The following is a 21877-nucleotide window of genomic DNA, read 5'->3' as shown; positions in this document are numbered from 1 at the left end:
CAAACCAGAAACACAGGTTCATGAAAAAAGGGACAGGAAGGAAGACTGGGGGAAGAAAAAAGGGCTGGGGGAGATCAAAACAACCCCAGGAGAAAGAGAAAGGCATGGAGGGGGTGGTGGTGAGAAGGAACAGCATTGGAAAAAATCAGATTGGGGCCTCATCAAAATCCTGGGTTTTGAAAACCTTCACAGATTAAGACAGCACAGTCTCTCTAGGCAACCCAGTTTATATCCCTAATAGGAAAGAAAAATGGGCAAGAATTTTAAGTACAAATATAAGATTTGAAATTCACCTGTTTTGATTTCATATTTGAGAACATTTTATTCTTCCTTCTTCTAAGGCAATACTTTATTTATCTTTAAAAATATGATAAACTGAAAATCTGCTATCAAAAGTTGAAATATTAGTTTTAAAATCTTTGTTCTCATGGTCAACATTACTTCTTTACACTAATGGTGAGCTGTATGAATTAAAACAATTGCTGCTTAGCCAAAAGAATGGGGGAAAACCCCATACTTTTAGGACTTTTTTTAGCAAAAATCTCATTGTCACAGAGCAAGTGTGAGATTGTACTGTACTCACACATATGTAGTAAGCAGGGAGTGTTTTGTCTCTGAAATACAGAACTATTTGTATCTAATTCCAAAACCTCAGAGAAACAGTGAAGGAGAACTCAGTATCTAAGAACACAGTTAATGCTTATTTAATTTGTTTTCTTACCCCAAGTCAACTAATTCCTCTCATCAGTGTGGTTTACTCTCCTGTTATACAACATGGTTTTTCCAAAAGTGTTGATAGTCCAAAGACAATATTGTGCAGGAAAACAGACAGTCATTTTCTTAATAAAATAGAAACTCAATTACAATTAGGAGAAAAACAACCATTTGCTCAGTTTGTTGTAAGAGGATGAAGAAGCACACTCACAGCATCTGGAGGGAATGGTGAAAGCAGCCTCCCAGTAGGAGAGGGAAGAGGACCAAGTGCTGCAGCCTGTTGCTCTCCATGTGCTACAGAAGATGTTAAGAGGCTGAAAGGATGCTGCAGATTCTGTGGAAAACTCTGTATGTTTTTCTGCCTAATAAAAGCTATCTCCCAAAAATTTTCAAACCTAGAATTAAAATTTAAAAAGTTTCAACATACTGTATATTTATATTATTCATAAGGTTATACTTCTGCAAAAATTACACATTTCCAAACACCGTGTGTGGGTTTATTTAATTATTTTTCTAAAAGGATGTTTTGATGGGTACATCATTACAAAGATAAATACTGTGATTTTTTAAAAAACATTAAAGTATCATAATTTTGCAGGTCTAAAAGGTGCACTCGAATCTTTTCTATGAAATAATATTACAACTGAGTATTTTAAAAAATTAGTATTCCTCATTTCTTCTAAGCACACAAAACCCCATTTCACATTAATCTGACCATAAATATGATCTATTGAACCATTTTGGATGCTTGGCTGTTTGACAGTAACAGATACCTCATCTTTGTTCTGTTGATTATACTTTTTGCCTCTTCATAGGAGACTCCAATCATGGACTCTTTGTTGATGGACACAAGCTGATCCCCAGGTTTCAATCGACCATCCTAAAATAACAAATATAAAACCAAACCCACAAACTTGATATTAATTGCTAACACTACAGAAAGAACTGTATAGTCACAGCGCTTGGACAAATTCCCCTGGTTCTATTAGGACAAAAAATATCAAGAACAGCTCTGCATTCTGCCTGTGCTTGACAATCCTCCAGAAATAAACAGATTAAACAATCATCCCTTACCGTTAAAGCAGTCATTATAAAAACTCATCAGAGAAAACAGACCTCAGAAATTGTATAAAGAAGAACTTTGGACCCAGCTAAACATTTCTGTAAAAAACCAAAAAACAAAAAGCCATGGAAATAAACAACAGATTTCTCCAGCACTGACCCATCTGACTTTAGGAAGCTTCTTTACTAATTAATTCAGCTCTGAGCTGGATTAATTTGTATTTCAAAAGCAAATGTTCATGGCAATACATTGAACTCTTCAGACACTCACCAGCCACATTAATGAGAAAACCAGATTGGTCTATTAGTAGTCTCACCAGTCAAAACCATGACAGAAATAATATTTTCAGCATTGTGCTTCTGTTGAATTAATTGCAAACTCTCTACCAGCACAAGAACTTTTCACATTTCTGTCCCAGAGCCTCTTTTTTTACAGAGAGCCCTCAACAATTCAACTGGAAATTCATGTAATTCACCTATGGTTACAGAGTTCTGACATTTGTCTAATGTAATACACATCATGTAACACACAACATGTCTCTGCTCTTCAGCTTCTAAGAAATCAAACACAAAATTACTCTATGTGAAAAAAAAATGTACAGAAGATGATACATAGGAAATAAATAAAATACCTTCTTAAAACCAGTATAATTTTACCTGCTTAACACCCACATACCATAATTTTTGCTGTGTTGTTTCACACCTATGCCAGTAATTTACTACCCTTTTTTTTGTCACTTAGTATTTTGGTTTTGGTTAAAGAACAAAGCTGTAGATCTTTCATTTTGCTCTCATCTAGCATGTTCTAAGATATCCAACGGTGCCCTCACGTGGCAGACATTTAAAATATGCTTCTTGTTTCACCTTCCCAAGCAGGATAACCAGTACTGGGAAATTACCTCTATTATTGCTAATATTAGAGCCTAATGGAAATGTCTTAGCCTCAGTCTATTGATTATCTGTGATAGGCTTTAAATTATATGTTCACAGTGAGAAAAAAATATATTTTAGAAAACACAACAAAATAGGAGAAAATAAAAGATAAATGATTACCATTTACCTACTGAAAGGGGTCTTTGAGAAATATTGCATTTGTATCTTCCAGCTTGCGTTTTAGGATTAAACTTATTCTACAGAAATTCAGTAACAAATAGTTATAAACTGCTTGGGGACAAACCCCACTGCTCATGAACTGAGCTCACCCTCTCTTGCTGGGCCAGAGGCAAAGGCTGGTTATCTGCACTTCCAAATAACCATAATTACTCAGGATGCCAGAGGAGACACTTGGATAAACAGTTCTGAGTACCTGAACCAGGATATTACATTATTTATTTACTTTTTACACTGACAAATCCCCCTGGATTTACATACTGCATTTGTCACAAATTAAAATAATAACCAACACCAATTCATATATTTTATTAGTCTGCACTTTCAGAATATTTTTTAATAATTTGCCTACACAATGATTTCCAACTGCAAGGATCCATCTAAATTAAGTCTCAGGGAAATATGATTTTTTTAAATGACCAAGAAAATAAAGAGGTGCAATCTGTAGCTCTGTCCCATCCTTCCTGCATTACTTTGCATCATGCAATCTCTTAGAGAAGTTGGTTTTGTACCTTCTCATACATAAACTGAGGAATAAGATCCTATTTACCTCAAATGAACTTATGAATAAATTTTCATTACCATGTAAATCTGTCACACTGCAGTGAGATAATTCTGTTACAAGAGAGGGCAAGGAGGAACACAAACACATTTTGTATTTAAAGTATAACTGCAGATGTAGCATACCAAAGCAATGAAGGCAAAAAATACAGGTGTCTGAAGGGGAAAGAAGGGAAAAAAGGTCTTTACCTTATGGCAATCACCACCAGGGATAATTTCTTGAATATATACCAAAGGGCCTTCATTTCTGTTAATTCCTCCCACAATATTCAAACCTAGGCTTGTTCCTTTGCAAACAGAGATAATCTGAAATGCACTGTCACTAGAGACACAAAGAGAAAGAAAAACAGAATTACTTCAGAGAACTAGATACTAAAGACTGGAGCAGTAGCTTATTTTATCTTGCAGGTTTTGCAAATATGTATTACAGTAACAAATAGAAAATATTATACATTTAATCTCAGTGTTCAAATATTACACTATTTACAACAAAATCAGCAACCTCAGGCACTTCTGACAATTACAAAAAGAATTTATACTTTATTTTACAAGGCTAAAAACTCCTGTCTATATATAGAGTAGAAATATATCCTATATCCCAAGGCTTATGGGAGTATCTGGGTACATATAAATCAAGAACATTAATTCATTAGGAGACACAAAAAAATTAACCTGATTAATCTTCTTCTGCCACATGAACAATAAATAAATAGAAAAAAAAACTTATTAGTCTGCAATGTCAATGGTATTATGAGCTACAGGACTAGAAGTTAAAAAATAAAACCAAACTTTAACACTTAGTGCTCAACCCAAATTTTCCTGACCAGCCAAATAACAGCATTTCCTGCAGCTGCCCCAAGAGAGGCTCAGTCAGTTTTGGAGATTACTTTGGAAGCTTTGGAGATGGTGGTGGCACAGAATTATTTCTGCTGCTGCTGGTGATGTTATCCTTCAACTGCAGCTGAGGACTCTGTGACCTTGAGGATGATCCAGAAGAAAGGCTGTCTCTAGATTTTGCTTCAATAAAAGAAATAAAAATAAAAATAAATAAATGAATAAAAACCACATTTGGGAAAAAGCACAAAATTTCAACTCATGTAAGGAAGTTCAGTAGGGCTATTTTCATATAAGAAAAAAGACATAATAAGAAATCAGACAACAAAAAAAATGCCTGCACAGTAAAGAACTGAGAGCCACCCAGAGTTCCAGGAATAATTTTTTAAAACATAACAAGTGATCATTTATTTCAAATTGGGTACAAAATACAAAACAAACTAATCCCCCATGCTATATAAAGGCATCTCAATTAGGCAGCAGTTCCAGAAAGATTAGAATTTACAGTGCTCTGGATCAAATTTCTATTAGCATTTTGTGGCACATTTCAGCTACAAATACAAAAAAACTTTTCATATAAATAATTGATTAAAATTGAAAGTAGATACCAGTATATTTAAATAAAGAGCTAGGCAAACTGACACACAAGTTCCTCAAGGTACATGGGTGTTTTGTTTGACTTACAGCCACTTCCTCCAATACACCTCCACTAAAATAAGGAATTTTAAGTACAAGTTTCTACTCCACCCAAGGGTGATTTTTGTCCCCCAGGATTGTTTCAGGCTGGGAAGTGATCTCTCACCAGCTAAATGATGTGTTGGAGAAGTTCTTGCAGAGGCTGTGTCACTGTGAGAGCCATACTTATCCATTAGGTCATGAAATTCTTTCCTGTGCCAAGAAAAAGATTTTCTTTGTCAGTTTGAAAGGATCCTGTGAAACCTGCACTGCTTGTACTGAACAGCTGCTCCTCCTCAGAGAAGGAAGCTCAACCTCCACTGAAAGAGGAAAGCCTTGTCAAATGGCCAGAAAAGGCAAAAAAAAAAAAGTAAAAATCATGTAATGCATGATAAAGATGGGGAAAAACCAGATTATGGACAAAATGGACTATTGGTACAAAAGCTTTATTTTTACCTCTCTTTACCCTGAATGACAAAACTTTAAAAACTTGCAATACCATCAACCACAGATAATAAGACAGTGGTACTACCGAGCTCCAGAACAATTTCTTTATATTAGAGGGAATCAGATTATACACCTATAGCAGCATACTCTTGTTTTTAAAGAATGCTTTTAGTTCAATTACACTGAACAAGAACCCAGAAAAGACTGACAAAGATATGGCTCCTTAGAAACAAGTGGACAGCAGAAATATTTATTGACTACTAAAAGCCAAAAGCAGAAATTCCTTGCAGACACCATTCACATTGTAACACACAGGCAAAGATGTACATCTTGCATGACAGGCATTGAAGAAAATCCAAAAATACCTGATTTATCTGATATTGAAGCCAGCCTAATTTAAGAAAAAAAGTTTCTAATCTGAGTTTTGATTACCTCAGTGCTAACTGATTTAAAAGATAAAAATTATCTAGAGTGATGTAAGCCAGAAACATCACCAAATTAATATACAGAATTAGCCAGAGAGAAAAGAAATTAACTAATTGCAAGGAGAGTAATTCCCAGGTAATTCCAGTTTGACTTCTGAAGGTTGCACAAAAATGCTGGGTGCATTATTTTTTTAAAAATAACATTTATTGTTATTGCTGGCCCCAGGGTACACACATAAACACAGCTGAATGTAAATCAAATAATCTTTAAGCACAGAATGTAAAATCATAAGGTGGCTGGTGAGGGACTGCATGGAGTGGCAAATTCTGCCCGGGCCACTCCACTTCCCCCCAGAGTGGTTAAAGGACTGATGGATTTTAATTATTCCAGGAGTTTACAGGAACTAGGCCAGTATGCTTTAGATCAAAGCAGATTAAGAGTGGACCTCGCATCTATCTAGGCAGTCTGAAAAAAGGAGAGATCAGAGGCTACAGAGTGATTTAGATGTTGAATTCAAGGAACAGAAAGAGGAAGCTTAACTTGGACAAAAGGCTAAAGGAATTTAGAGAAAAATCCTTTATGGGGAGATTACTCTGGAAGTGGAACATCCCAGGAAAGGCAAATAACAGCAGATACTCTTGCAATGATTATCAAAAACAATTACATAACAGCTGTTTTCCCTGAGATTTAAGTCAAAAGGGGACACAGACCTGGTTTGCCACATTGCTGATGATTCTCTGCAAACATTGGTTTATATGCTAAACTTTCATCAGTCAGGTTAAAGCAATATTTAACATAAATGTCCTTAAAATGAATATGTACTTAAAATGTATTTAAAATGAAAAGTGCTTTAAACTACCTGCTGCAGTGAATAGTTTAACCTACTTACCCAAACTATTCAAAGCTCATTAGAAACTGAAAAGCAAACTTCTGAGGGGAAAAAAACCAACTGAATCTGCCTTTTGTCAGAAGGCAAGACAAGTTTAAATCTAACAGTTCTTTGGTAGCTCTAACAGAGTCCTCATTTTTCATTATTTTAAAATGTGAGGAGTATTTAAAAAACTATCACAGCAGATAATTCTTAATAGCATTAGCTGTAAATATAACATTACAATCCTCCTCTTTCAACTGAAGTTGGCCTGAGCTTGCTACTTGAAGTGATTGACGAAAGTGATCTCAGAAGGAACAGGTATCAAACACCATGCAGTAAAATGTGACATGTGGTGGAATTCTGCAATTAAAACTAATCTGAAACAAAAATTCATGCAAGCTCACCCACCCACCCTGAGAAACAGCACTGGACTTTTATTAGTTTTGAGGTTAAAACAATTTTTCTCTTACTTTGCTTCTTCATCTCTAGCAACGAGCAGAGACATGTGATTAGAGGCTGAGGCTGTTCTCAAGATGTCAACAGCCCTAGAAGGGGGCAGAAAAAGGCCAAATAAATATACCAGGGTGCTGGCAAGAAGTGAGCAGTGCTAGAAGAGCAGGAAAATGGACAAATTGCTAAGGTAGTTAATAATTTTCATGGTCAGATACAGAGAAAAGAGCTTGGCAGCAGCAAAACTTAAAGTGAGCACCAATGAACAGAGCAAAAGATGGGCTGTGGTGCATCTGCTGACAGCAATAAACTGGGACTGACCTCTCCTTCCCTTCCCTTCTGTCCCCATCCCTCCTTGGGCCATCCTGCTGCCTTCCTGAGCCTCCTACAGGATTAACAGCCCACCCCAACAAAAGCTACTGCTCAGAATATCCCCCAGCAATACAAAATGCAATTCCTTTGCATTTCCAGTCTCCATCTCCAGCACTGAAAGCTGCACTGATCTCTGCAGATCCAGCTACAGAAACCACCTACAGCTCTTTATTTCTCCTTCTTTGTGCCATTACATGATTGCTGCCACCATTCACATTCATCACTACTGAACCAGCAGATAGTTGTATTAACAGCTTCTACTGCTGTTTTCACACACATGCTGTCATCTGTGTCATTAGAAACCAGCTGATTATGTGCTTCTGTAACAGCAGAAAGTCCTTCACTTTTTTACAACAGTTTTGCTCCATCAGATCTATAGGATAAGTTACTTGTGAGTTGAGCTCCAAGGATCTCAGGGGAGCTGTGCTCTTTCAATCAGTCACTGATAGTGTCCAAAATAACCCCAGCTCTAATAAACATCCAGGAATCAGTACAAACATACCTTTCATTTGTTACTCCAACCAGGTTTTCTCCATTGACATCCAGAATTAGGTCCCCAGTGAGCAAACGGCCTTTAAATGAAACCAACAGTGATTGATGAATCAACAAGAAAATGGTGAAGGTATTGTACTAAACCAGGTATTAACCCAGGACTTTCCTTTCAATTTTATGTGACTTAATGCATTAAACAACTTTATGACCCTTGGCACCTGATCCTAAGTAAGGCAGATAATTGAGATAAAACTAGAACCTATAAATCAATCTTACTAACAACAGAATAGCCACTAAAAATAACTGTCATTTAGCTATTTGTACTATTTACACATAGCACAAATATTTTGAGACTAGAATTTATACTTTACAATTGTGGAACTAATTTTATTTGACTCTTGCTCTTAACATTACTGTAAATTACCATGTGTAGATATATTAATGTTTTAGACATCAATAAAGTCAGCTAAAGGAATTTTTAGAACCAATTCTACCTTTAACCTCCTGAAAATCTCAAGTTTAGGAAGTGGATGCAGATTATTTCAAATGATCATTTTGCACAAGACAAGCTGGAATCTCAAAAAATACAGAGACCTAGGATGGAAGTCTGTAGCTTAATTATTGCACTCTACTGAGAGTAATTTCTTCTCTCCACACAGACCTTAACCACCAGCACACCAACATTAAAAAATAGTAATAAAAATTATCAGAACTAATTAAAAATACTAGGTTTACACAGGAAACCTCACTCTTATACCTTATACATTAGAAGTGATTCAGCATCTCAACACTCACTCAACAGAGCTGCCAATTGCCAGAAAGACTGCTGGTGGCCTTCACCAGCCATACCTAGATTTGAACACATTTTCAACACCTGAGTGTATTAAAATCTTTTTCCATAAAGGTTCCAGGTTTAATTTATGTATCTTAAAGTAAGCTAACACCTCATAGATCCTGACCAAACCATATTATTTTAAATATCCTTACCCACAAAGTAAAATAAAGACTTCTTTTGACAGCTTTTTATACACAGTGTGTTTGGAGCCAAAAAAGTTAAAATTACTTACTGTCTGTAGCAGCCACGCCCCCAGGTAGAATTCTCTTTATGAAAATCCCATAATCTTCTGCTGTTTGTGCCCGATAACCTCCAATAATTTTAACTCCTGAACAACAAACAAAAAGACAAAAGTGAAAAATTGGTTATTCCACCTGTGGTTAGAATTGGTTCTTCTATTGTGCTAAATGCACTTGGCAGTCAAATCCATGAAAGCCAAATAAACTTTCCTGATGCCAGGTATGAGCTGCCAAAGGTGTTTTCAGGTTTGATTTACTCAGAGTAACAGAATGTGCAATCTTAGTTACCTAATCCATTCTGGCAATCAGAGAAAGAGATGCGGTGAACAGCTCGATTTATTCCATGAGGGCCCATAATGGTCCTAGGGAACAAAATAAAATCAAATTACAGAAACGTAGGTAGAGCTGTGTTAACAGACAAGAAATTACAGTGACTGTGTTTTCAACTCAAATACAAACCCAAACCAACTTTCTCCACTGACAACTTCATATTGTTTGATATCTCTGAGCCACCACCTCCCCAGCCAAAAATCACTCTGTTCATCACAAATACCAGATGAAAAGGTACAATAAATATACAGAATTTACTTCCTTTTCCCCCAAAGCACTTCAGGCTGAACAGTGAATTCCACTTTGTGTAATAAAGGCATTGTGATTAAATATAAACAAAATTCCACAAGCTGGTCCATCTTAACATTTAGGCAAGAAAAACATACCATAAAATCAGTTTTCATTAGGTAATGAATATTTGAACAAAAGCATAGCTAAGCCAATGCATAAAATTATTTCCAGAGATAACTAAAATATATATATTTTTATATTTATGGACATAATCTTTTCCCAAATCTACTAATTTCTTCACTCAACATTGATTTCTATCTCTATTGTAAAAAAGGTTTCTTTCCAAACTCTTTTGCCTGATCCTCTGTGTACCTTCCCACTCCAAGGGGAAACACCAGGATGGCACTTGGAATTGTCTAAATGCAGAGAAATATTTTGAAGGCAGTTAAAAAAGAATACAAAGTAAAATTAAGAGTTTTGAAACTTAAATTTACAATTTCATCAGACTCATGACCAGCACACTGCTCTGAGAATGCAGAGTATTAAGAATGGAAATCCAGATTACCCTTTACCAGCTTTTATTTTCATGTAGATGAATTATGGGTAAAAAAAAAAAAAAGTTAGTTGTATTATATCTCCTCTGTCCTTTCACTGCAATATTTTTGAAGAAGACTCAGCAGATCCCTTCTAGAAAAGAGCAGAAGCACCACTGAGGTTTTTCTGCTTTGACCTACATATTGGTCTACATTAGATGGAGTTGTATTTTCTAGAGGGTCCTAGTGAAATGTATAAACAAGAATTCATTAGCAGGGTGGGAAAGAAGATCAAAGTGGAGGACACAGTGACCCAAATCCTTCCACACAACCTAATCCAGCACACAGCCTGAACTCTGTGCCTGAAACTGGGTACATCTGCAAAAGCCAGAGTACATCACTCAAAGGTGCTGTGCCAGAAGGGAGAGAATTCTAGAAGGTTCAAATGTTCTTCAATTCTACCACTAGCCAAGAGATCCAGCTTCTAAAGAATATCTGCAGTTCTTTTGGTTTTGGAGAAGAAAACTGTATGAGATGAGATTTTTTAATCAAATGATAAGCACCAGCTCTGAAAAGCAACAATTTCCCAAAATTTCATATTTCCAAGTATTTGCAAAATTAGCCTTTGCTTTAGAAAGGCTGGCCACAAGAAGAGACCTAATAATTCTAATAACCTTTAGAAATAAAAAGTAAACCTATGCTTCCAGCACTGTATCATTTTCACTGAAGTATTTCTTGAAGTATTTGTTTCACGGGCTAAAAAGAAATAGCAAAACCCAGTGGATGTGGTGTGTGTTTGTCAGGACTGCACAGGACCATGCCATGACATGTCAGAGAATAAGGTACCCTCAGTAAGGCTAAAAGTGAACCAAACTGCTTTTACTTAATCACAGCCTGAAAGGAAGAACAAATCCCCAAGCCCAATATTTATTTAAGAATACTCTTTGGACAACCTCCTACTCCACAACAAGAACAGAGTATTTTGCATTACTACCCAGGACTGTCACTGCAATTATTCCACAAATTGGTTTTGAGGCTGAAGGAGAGCATCCCAGTCATGCTTTGTCCTGCTCTGAAATCTTAAACAAGGTATACTGATCTTTAAAATAGGCAATTATTCAATTTTTTTCTCTCTTGCCTTTTGCTGCTACTGCTATTGGTTTTGCTTTACCATTCCCTCTCAGCAGTTTTCATACAGCAATTTTTTTTGGTAAAAATTAAAAAGCAAGAACAGAAGTTACTTCAACCTCGCACAAACCGACACAGAGGTTTTACTTTCAAAGCCTGAAAAGATCAAATCTCAGACTTTAAGTCTGAAGTTTAGAGTTTGCCAGAAATCGTAGAACCTCTTTATATACTACCATATAAAATAATAATGAAATATGATCAAATCTAAGAATAGGACAATCAATAGGAAAGAATCTACATTTTCAGAAGTAACTGGCAATGCTTTCCAAAGAGAGATCCTAATGGAACTAAAATGGATTTTCACAAAGAAGACACAGAGAACACACAACTAATTGTTATTATTAGTCAGTGGAGAGGAGTAAGATATCTCTGAAACACTGGAATTGTGATGCTGCCACCTACAATGAGAAATAATTCACATTTTGGACAGACAACTTTTACAATGTACTCAGATATGTTTATGCTCTAAAAACTAAATCCCTCCAATACAGGCAGTTTAAAGTCACTTTACCACATAAAGGCAAAACCAAAGATTTTCAAATGCCCCTAATTTGTTTAGCATATCACATCTAGTTGGCTTTCACTGTTAGGGTTTTTTTCCCCATATAACACAGATCTTCAAGTCAAGCTACTTGTCATAGTTCTAATAAAATAAACAGAGCTTTAACAATTTCACTGTAAAATTACTTGGATTCAGCACCCACCCAACATTTATTTTATGTCATCAATTTCAGTATTTGTGAAATGTTAGCATATTTCTCCCAGAGCTTTAGAAACATGCCCAACAGTATAAATAAGGAAATATGCTTGCAAACCAGTTGGCAGTAGTAACAAAAAATAATTCAATGTTTTTTGCAGAAAAATATGCAAATGAAATAATCAATTATCAATACTCATTTTTTGAGGTCAGGCAAAAGCACCTGTAAGGAAGGTTTTAGCACATAGAGAAGATGTGAGGCAAGAGATGAAATAAACAAGTAAAACTCACCAAAATTTACACTATAACCTTCTTACACTAAAAAATACTGAACTCAACATTCCAGCTGAAGTTCTGGAATGCTAACAGACTAAGTGTGCAACATTTTGTCTAGATGCTCCAGTAAAGGCAATTAAAATCAACCTGCTTCTATTACTTTTTAGCAGCATACACAAAGAAGTTCAACAACTTTGGGTTTATTTCTTTTAGTACTTATCAGAACACACAGCTCCAGATATTCATCTGATCTCCTGAGAAATTATTAGTCATTTATGTGCACAAACAAAACATTTACCTATGTTTATCAACGGGAGACTAATACACTTTACTCACAAAACACATATCACTTGACACACAAAAATCTAAATTATAAACTCTGGCTGTTGATGAAACGAAGCTGAAAATTATCAGCTTTTAAATGATCTTTCCTGTACTTTGCCCAATTACAGACCACAGCAATGCCCTCAGAACTGAACGGCTCAGCATACCAGTATAAGAGAGAGAGACCATCAAAACGCTCTGGTTCATCTTCAGCTCCTGGAGAAAGCAAGGACATCCTTCAGCACAGCAGGAAAAACAGGGACAACGCAACCGAACCGCACTGGAGGTTTCCAGCTCAGCCGGATAAAGGTTATGAGCAGGATGATTTCTGCTAACAACTAAAAAACCCAAACACAGAGCTCCAGCTGAGCGTTCTGCCTACTTAATCTTCTCTGAAAGCCTCTGCGTCACATGCGCTAATTCACCTAGAGAGGTAATGCTTACTTTTTCTCCCTTCGAAACGGCCATTTAGAGCAACTTTAAAGATTGATAAATGCAAAGGACAAAATTTACTACACTGTGATTAAGCAATCTAGATCCAGCAGCCAAAGGCAAACGCGATGATTAAAAGCAACTTATTTCCTCCTGGTCTTCTAAAATTTATTTACATACACCCTGCAAACAAGGTCAAAAGCAGTAACTCATGACCTTTCTAAAGCAATCTTCCTAGCAGACTGCATTATGCACAGCCACACAAAAGGGAAAGCCAACAAAGCAGACTGGGAGTATTAATGAAACAAATGCCATTATGCTATTACTTTTCATTCTCAATCACGGTACTGGCTTGTGCCATGATCTAATTTGATTTTTAGACTTTCAAGATACAGCAGTCAAAAGTCAACACAGAACTTGGGTTATTTATTTTTTCTGGAAATACAAGCTGACATGTACTTTTCTGTGAAAGGAAATAAAACTGCCAAATTTATGTCATTACACTGTGAATAATGTAGTTTAGGAAGTCAAATGTATCACCCTTGTTCCCAGAGGTCAGATCCTGTGATAGGAGACTTGGTCTTGCAGAGAAATGCACATTTTCAGAAATTCTGATCATTGACACCCGTTTGGTTAATGAATGTTTCCTTCCAGGCTTGCCACAGAAGTACCCCTACCACTCCCCCTCTCTCAAAAGATCATAACAAGACTGCAGCTTGAAATGCAAGCCTACTACCCTGTGTTCACTGAGGGCTTTAAGTAGAAAGGTGAATCCTCTCTAGCCAGGAGCAGCCCTGTGATCAGACAGCATCTGTCAGGCCTGGAGGTGCAGCAGGAGGGCTGGCTATGCCAGGAATGCAAAAGCTTATCTCAGGCACCTTTTTTTTTTTTTTTTTTTTAAAGCTGCAGTGACTGTGGTTTCATTAGCAGATAATCCTTCTGGGGAAAGGATCCCTTTGCTGAGAGCCAACTTGCTGAACAGCGTTCAGAGAGAGCTGTCAGTCCTGAGAACCTGCAATGCACACACAGCAGGAGAAGGGTGACCCACCACAGATTAAGGAGCAGATCAGAGACGGAAATGGGAACATAAAGCAGCCTTCCCAGTTCCCAAATAGTGAAAAACCCCACGGGCACAGTGACCACATCCATTCAGAGATGAAAATTTGCCCCTTTGCAGCATTTCCTCAGTCAGCTCACTCTGCTGCTGTTACCAGCATTACGGAAAATCCATTGATATTTTAAGCCTCATATCAATTAGATTTGCTCCAGGCAAGGTTACAGAAGATGAAGTACCAATAGATTTTCTCCAACAAAACGACCTCTGTATTTAACACCAGTGGAATTCAATTTGTGGTATCAATATCAGGAGCATTTGTCAAAATATATCACTCAGACCAAACAGCGTCCCATTTTCTGCCATAGAAATCCCCCAATTAATGCATGGCTCAAGGCTCTCCAATTTCCTTGTTAAAAAGCAAAAAGTTATTTTTATTAAACCAGACATAACAAACTTCTGCACCATTTAAGCAGATATAAAGTAGTATTAGCCTTATTGCTCTGATTTTATTAGCTATCACCAGTAATACATGACTTGTTCAGAAGATTGCTCCTCCACCCCTTCTTCAAAGTAAACTGTGCTTTGTTCAGCTTCCTGAACTCATCTCCAAGGCTTCCATCCCTCTTTACCTTCAAATTCTGTTGCTGTGCTGCTTTTAATGAATGCCAGCATTATTGCTTCTCTTGCAAGTGCTCTGCCTTTCAAGAACACGCTCAGAAGAACACAAATTACTTTTTACTTCCAGAAAGATCAAGGAAAATTGTAATTCAAAACTCCATGAAATTTAGTATAAATAAGTAAGACTAAATTTTCAAGAGCTGTCATTTGTTGTTAAGTAAGGTTCATTTCCAAACAGCTGGAAAACTATTCCATTCTAGCCACATTTATAATTACAACTTGCCTCTCCCAAGGGAAGTTTTGCAACGCTTTAGCAACTGAGATGGATTACATGATACTTCAGCAGATGACAAAAAGATTTCCAGAATCTTTGGAAGTTCAATTCACAAGATATTTTTTGTTATAAATAACCCAAAAGCCTTTTACAAAAATCCTGTACAAATCCATTATGCAACTGTAGCTTCTCTAACCCCAAATTCAGATTTTAAGGACCATAGGCAAAGGAATGCTGCATCATACACCATGGATGAGCACTCAGTGTGATCCATCCAAACCCACTCATTATTCAAAATACATTCTGCTGATTAGCTATAAAGGTCAAAAGAAATCATAGGTCATTATATGGCAACTGTTAAGCCTAAAAAAAAGCTTGGGCAACATTGTAATTGTGGAGAAGCATGAATGGTTTGAAGCTAACCCCCTGCACAGAGAAGAAAGGTATGATTTAAAGTCCAGGTAAACCTCGGTTAACATATAACCAAGTCCATGCTTGGAAGCATCATCTTCTACAAGAAATAAAAGTACACAAAATGACAGCCTGCCATCACCATGCAGCTGAAGTGCAGTTTTAGGTGCCTTTCCTGTTCATCTCTAATGTGAAAAACCACCTTTGGAATACAGTGACCTAGGAACTACTCGTGTAAACTACTCATCTTTCACATGACTCTAGCAAGGCACAGCTGTCTGGAAGATGTATCTTTGTGATCACATACCCTGAATTTCCATCAGACAAGCAGAGTTTTGGCTTCTTCAGGTCCCAGTAAAAAGCAGGTCAGCTTTTTGAATGTTTTGTGGTTTTTCTTTTCTAACCAATCAAGTTATTTATGAGGTGGCATAATTCTAAATCTATGTTAAATTTTTTTTTCTTTTATTCTTCTGAATACTCTTTGCTGGATTCTATTGCACAAGTACAACAAACATGGTAAGTCCAGCAAGAGCTGCCTGTGCCTGGTTTTAATTCTGGTTTTGATGAGAGCATTGGCGTGGTTATTTGGCAGTTTGGAAAGGGTCTGGAGTTACACTTTTCAGTCATGACTGAATCCATATTTGACATTGAGAATCTGATCCAACTTCTAAGTGGATAAGATTATGTTTTATAGAACGAACATAATTTTTTTGTATCCTGTGACATTGGTAAAAAATATAATGGTTCCTAAGTACTACATATAAAATATTAAAGGTATAGAAACAGAGTATACTGAAAAAGTAATGCACTGTAATACAAAACCTTCAGTCTTATGCTACTGCAGGTACCCCAGATGTACAAAGAAGTGACCTACTATATACAAGTATGCTTTCATAGTTCAGAAGCATTAAATTAAGAAATCTCTATGCAAGGTTTTATCTCTACAAAACAAGTCCTAACCAAGTGCCAATTAAAATAATGAAAAGCTTAAGGGACAATTCCCTCCTTAAAGTGTAAATTCACTGGTGTTGGTGTCAGCTTTCCTACAGTGTTACTGCAGACTGCTTCAATATCAAAGTTATTTTTCTTTAAGTCTTCATCAAGACAAGATCCTACCAATGAAACTGCAAAAATTTTAATATTACAATCCATTAATTGTATTTATGCATCTAGGGAAAAAAGTACTTACTCCTTCTCTGTATTTGTGAGGGGATCTGCACTGGACATCTTCTTAGAAGCACTATTAAAATAAAAGTCCATAATTAAGAGCTCAGACATATGAACAGGCTCCTACAGGATCAAAATCTTCTAAAATAGGAAAAAAACCAGATTACAATTCTAGGACAATACAACATAACTGCTGAAGGCAAAGACAATCCCTTTTTTTCCCATGTAAAGTTACTTGGAAAGGGAGTGGTGTTTTGTGTGTCTTGTTTTCTCATGTTTTTTTTAACTTACACTCTGGTATTTAGTGTCTCTGAACTTTTCACATGAAGTATGTAGAACAGGCCAAAACACACAAAATGGGCTTACACACCACTAATGTAGCAAAAGCCCCAGAAATTCACATTGTGTTTTTACTAGTACATACAACAGGTTGACAGGAACTACAACCATGGATGTACTGAACTACAGTCATTTCAAAAAAATGCTAAAAAAGCATTAATACAAAAAAATCTGTTTGTATCAGCAGTAGGAAATTTTCCTGACCTTGTGAGATGCACGGCTGAACCCTCACATGCCACAATCCAGAAGAGGAATTATTTCCAAAGCAAGTGGGGCAAGGAACTCTCCCAACACACAGGAAGGGCAGCACAGGTGCTCCTGGCACCAATGCCACACCACAGACCCTGGGTAAGATACAGCAGAACCCCCAGGTGCAGTGTCAGCCTCCACAAAACCCCTCCAATTCCTGCGTGTCTGTACTTATTGTGTGAAAAAGATGTTAAATCCGCGTTGGAATGCCACAAATGCTCCTGCAGTAAACATTTTCATGTTTTGATCACTAAAGAACCGAAAAACAGTCATATGAAGACAGGGGAAATAACACAGTATGGCTACACCGAGCCTTTACCGTTCTCTTATTCAACGTGGAAAATGAAGAAGTTCCAGGAGCTGCCAGTCCTTGTGTGATTCACCTTGTGGAACCACCACAGAAGAGAGACACAGCTCTAAAGCAGTAAATTCAAGTACTGCTACAGCAAATTTTATTACAGTGCATGGCACCAGCCGTGTGAAAAACTATTGTTTGTGAACTTGGCCGACTTTGCCCGTCCTCAGGTTACCGCTGTTTACTAACAGCGCTCGCTACCTCTGCAGCGTGTCAGCGCCTCTGCCTGAATTTGTTCATGAAATGAACAAATGAAATTAACAAGAAGTAAAGCACCGGAGGAAAAAGGAACAAACAAACAACCGGTGTCAAGCGTCTACAATAGGGGAGAAACTGCAGGCCCCGGACGGACCACCCGGAGCAGCCCCGCACCCAGCGCCCGTCCTGGGGCCGCCAGCGCGGAATAACCTGAGAGACAAGCAGGTATCAGCGGGACCCGGGTCACGCCGCCGGTACCAGGTAGCTCCGGTGCGGTGTACCTGCGGGACCACCGCGCTCCCGGTGACCCCGCTCCTGGCCGGCTCTTCCGTGCCACTCCCGTCCAGCACAGCCCACTCGGCGCGGGTAACCGGAGCCGCGGAGCCCCGCCGGCCTGTGGGCTGCTCCAGTTACCTCGTACACAACCTGCGCCCGGGCCGTCCCGCTGGCGAGCGAGGCGGGGGCAGCCACGGGCGGCTCCACCGGGACCCCTTCGGTCAGCGCGCTCCAAGGGGGCGTACAAAGCAATGATGCGATGGCGACTCAACCCGACTCAGCTCGGCCCGCCCCCGCCTCTACTTTCCCTCCTTCTCTCCCGCCCTGTTCCCGCCTCCGTCCCGCCCCGTTCCCCGCCCCGTTCCCGGCCGCCCGTCCCGAGAGCCCCCGCGCTGCGGTCATGGCGCTGTGCGGGCGGGGTTGGGCGCGCTGTGCCCGCGGGCTGCGACTCGGGGCCTTGCCCCGGCCCGGGCTCTGCGGGACCCGCGGCGTGCGGGGCTCCAACCCCTTCACCCGGCAGCAGGAGGAGGAGTGGCGGCGCCGGAACCGCTCGACCGTGGGCTACATCGCGGCGGCGGCCGTGGGCATGGTGGGGCTGTCGTACGCGGCCGTGCCGCTCTACCGCCTCTACTGCCAGGTACGGGGGGCCCGCGGCCGGCGCCGGTTCCGCGGGCGCGGGGCCCTCACTGCCCTTCCCTGACAGGCCACGGGGCTCGGCGGGACGGCGGGCACGGGGGGCGACCCGGAGCGGATCGAGCGCATGGAGCCGGTGCGGGACCGGCTCATCAGGGTCACGTTCAACGCCGACACGCACGCCAGCATGCAGTGGAACTTCAAACCGCAGCAGAGCGAGATCTACGTGAGTCACCGCCTTCCCCCCGTGCAGAGCCCTGGTCACGGTCGGACCTTTCCGATCACTCGGTCCGACCGTGCAGCCGGCACTGTAACCATTAAACCACAGCACCCAACCAGGTCCAGCGCCATGGGGACTCCGCCGCCTCCCTGGGCAGCCCTTCCCAAAGCCTGGCCACACCAACAGTGGAAAATGGTTCTGATATCTAATGGGAGTATCCCCTGTCTTGCCAAGGCCGTTTCCTCTGGTGCTCTCAGTGCAGGCACAGCAGAAGGGCCGATCCCCACATCACTACACGCTCCTGTCAGTAGTTGCAGAGACTGCTGTTCCACTTGAGCCTCCTCTTCTTGAGACCGATCAACCCCAGACATGTTCTCTAGAATTTTCATTAGATTTGTTACCCTTTGCTGGACATGCTCCAGCACGGCAATGTCCTTTTTACAGGACATTGTATGTAGCTGGCCCTCTGCCACCTCATTAAACTATCAAAAGTTATTGAAACTATATTTATATATACACCTCATGGTATATACACCACATGCACGTTGTACATTCACCATAAAATTGTGTATATATACTTAAAAATATACAGTATAACAGTGTATATAAATCTGTACCATTTCTTCTATTGCCCTATCCTTATAGGTACGTTTTTAATATTTAAAAAAAATCACAAATTAACTCTTCTGTTTCAAATTAGTTCTCAAAATAAGGAGTTATGCTTCTTAATAGTTTGAGTCCAGTACTGAAAGAATAACCTCAGAAATTAAATGCACACCATATCTAAATCTGCATATTAAAAATGCTCTGTGTGCTGTTGAACTGCTGAGGATAATAGAAGACTCAGGCAAAATGGGTAAGATTAAAAATACATAGAACAGTATTGAAACTTTTAATTTTAAATATGTGTGAATTGCATGTAATCAAAACTATTTGTGAAATAATAAATTTGAAACAGCAATAGTAGATAAAGTCTAAAGAACTTGGTTTGAGGGGTGGAGAGCTGCAGTGAATTAAAAAAAAAAAAAAAAAGAAAATCACTGTACAATTATGTTACACAGGTGGTACCAGGAGAGACTGCGCTGGCATTTTATAAAGCAAAAAATCCTACTGACAAACCAATAATTGGAATTTCCACCTACAACGTTGTCCCCTTTGAAGCAGGACAGTATTTCAATAAAATACAAGTAAGTACAAACAAAGCAAAGATTGCATTTTCCTTTACACAAAAGAAAACAGTTACCCATAAATTGCATTTTAACCCTGGGCAACACTTTTCGTATGACAACATTTTAAGAAAATACCTTGTTTTTTCAAATGGTAAAGTGCATCAATTCATTCTTAGCTTTACTGCCCTTACATCAAGCTGCTCATCCCATCAGAGTGGCTCCAAAATCTGCCATGTAGTACCACACTGAGGGCAGGCACTATGATGTGAGCTGGCCCCTTGATGCCTTTATACACTTGATTAAAAGCTAATATATTTTTTTCTATATCATCACAGTAACAAAATTACTGTCTTATTGCTCATCTTATTGATCCTTCCCAGGATTGTAGGGGTGTAAAGGGAATGAGACTTTATTTTAAACCGTTAAGATTTCTTTCAGGTTGACAGAGATAAAATTTATCATCACTGTTTTTTAATTGTGGATTTCTTTTTCCTCCCACCTGCAGTGTTTTTGTTTTGAAGAACAGAGGCTAAATCCTCAGGAGGAAGTGGACATGCCTGTCTTTTTCTACATTGACCCAGAGTTTGCAGAGGACCCTAAAATGGCTAAAGTTGATTTGATCACTCTCTCTTACACCTTCTTTGAAGCAAAGGAAGGACAGAAGTTGCCACTTCCTGGGTATCAGTAACAAGCCTTCTCTACAAAATCTGACTTTGCTACATCTGAGTGCCAGTTTTGATGCCGTTTTTCCTTGGAAGAAAAAAACTGCAGGAGTACTGTGCACTATGAAATTATACTATTAAACCTCCATGGGCACATGCTGTTATGAAAGTATATGTATATATATATATATTTTTTGAAACCAACTTAATGTATCCCTATTTCTTAGGGATAGTATTTCTTCATCAGACAGCGAAGGGAACACACTGTTCCTCAAGTAGAGTGGGTTTTTCTCAGGCCATCTTTTTGTAAGATGTTATCTGAATACCAGAAGGCAAATTTTTAAACCAATGTGTAAATTAAGATCTTCTTTTAAATACAGAAGAAAAAAATCAGTTGATAACTATCTAAAATTCCATTGCTGGCTCTGGAAAATAACTTGCATGTTAAGTTACTTTTGAAGAAGGTAAATGCAGATAATAAATTGAGGTAATCTCATAACTAAACAAAGTTAGACTGCTATTTCTGTGTGAGCCTCCCTGGCACAGGAGAAGATGGTTCAGAATGTGATGCACCCTCTCATGTTATTACTGAATCAGTAGTTCACTTGGTAAGGGCAGACTGCTCTAAAGCTGTTATCACGAGAACAGTAATTTAAATGTAAGCACATCAGATCTCTGGGATGGCTTCCATCTGGAAACACCATCTTATTTCTGTGTTGTGTCCCACTCATTTGAAGTATGTGTGGTGCTGTTGAGTGCACTTTGCAGAGGGCTGAACACTGGGCACCTCCACAAGAGACAAGCTTGGCTTGTGTCTGACATGCTTTGAGGGTAGGGCAGGGTATAAATGCTCTGAATTGCAGCTGAATGAACAACATAGGAGTCTCCTCAAAAACCAAGACCAGCCCATTCAGAGGCTGAGTTGGCCTGAGCCTGGCCAGCAGTGCAGCAGCTCTCCAGGGGGACTCTTTTACCACCAGAACACATCAGTGGTGTTTATGTAACTTTTGGGCATTATCTGTGCAGTAGGTGTAACAACACTTCATCACTGCCTTGCAAACCAGAAGCAAGTTGTAGAGCGAGGTCAAGTAGCCTCTCATTTTCAGACAGAAATTATTATCAGCCAGTATCTCTTCTGCTGGGCCATGTC

At 39.0% G+C, this 21877-nt stretch overlaps 2 protein-coding genes across 7 annotated transcripts in view; one reads left to right on the top strand and one right to left on the bottom strand.

Annotated features, from left to right (window-relative positions):
- The window catches only part of STXBP4 (syntaxin binding protein 4), a 66186-nt gene extending 47865 nt beyond the window's left edge, over positions 1-18321 (bottom strand). For 2 of the 6 annotated variants that reach the window (XM_064728684.1, XM_064728689.1), the window contains exons 1-11: positions 18182-18321; positions 16649-16699; positions 9377-9450; positions 9082-9177; positions 8025-8094; positions 7171-7245; positions 5084-5169; positions 4335-4464; positions 3637-3769; positions 1488-1594; positions 926-1109 (exon numbers count right to left, since the gene is read on the bottom strand). In XM_064728684.1, the coding sequence (XP_064584754.1) occupies positions 926-1109; positions 1488-1594; positions 3637-3769; positions 4335-4464; positions 5084-5169; positions 7171-7245; positions 8025-8094; positions 9082-9177; positions 9377-9450; positions 16649-16686 (993 nt within the window). In that variant the 5' untranslated portion in view covers positions 16687-16699; positions 18182-18321. Of the gene's footprint in view, positions 1-925; positions 1110-1487; positions 1595-3636; positions 3770-4334; positions 4465-5083; positions 5170-7170; positions 7246-8024; positions 8095-9081; positions 9178-9376; positions 9451-16648; positions 16700-17169; positions 17215-17533; positions 17785-17977 lie in introns of those variants that run through there. The other 4 variants (XM_064728685.1, XM_064728686.1, XM_064728688.1 and 1 more) reach the window with 4 other exon arrangements.
- An 84-nt stretch (positions 18322-18405) lies between these two features.
- Positions 18406-20891, top strand: LOC135455420 (cytochrome c oxidase assembly protein COX11, mitochondrial). The gene is made up of 4 exons (XM_064728603.1): positions 18406-18680; positions 18747-18902; positions 19958-20083; positions 20571-20891. The coding sequence occupies exons 1-4, from the start codon at positions 18444-18446 to the stop codon at positions 20751-20753; spliced, it is 702 nt and encodes a 233-aa protein (XP_064584673.1). The 5' UTR covers positions 18406-18443; the 3' UTR covers positions 20754-20891.
- The last annotated feature ends 986 nt before the right edge of the window (positions 20892-21877 follow it).

This window comes from Zonotrichia leucophrys, chromosome 18, assembly GCF_028769735.1.
Source record: "Zonotrichia leucophrys gambelii isolate GWCS_2022_RI chromosome 18, RI_Zleu_2.0, whole genome shotgun sequence".
Taxonomy (NCBI): Eukaryota; Metazoa; Chordata; class Aves; order Passeriformes; family Passerellidae; genus Zonotrichia; species Zonotrichia leucophrys.
The sequence above is the reverse complement of the archived record's forward strand: the minus strand, read 5'-3'. Positions and strand labels throughout refer to the sequence as shown.

What these genes read in the sequence shown, in the direction of transcription:
- LOC135455420 (XM_064728603.1), top strand. Translation starts at nt 18,444, where the DNA reads ATGGCGCTGTGCGGGCGGGGTTGGGCGCGCTGTGCCCGCGGGCTGCGA. An exon ending in TCTACCGCCTCTACTGCCAG is followed by an intron (nt 18,681 to 18,746) that starts GTACGGGGGGCC and finishes CTTCCCTGACAG; the next exon opens with GCCACGGGGCTCGGCGGGAC. An exon ending in AGTATTTCAATAAAATACAA is followed by an intron (nt 20,084 to 20,570) that starts GTAAGTACAAAC and finishes TCCCACCTGCAG; the next exon opens with TGTTTTTGTTTTGAAGAACA.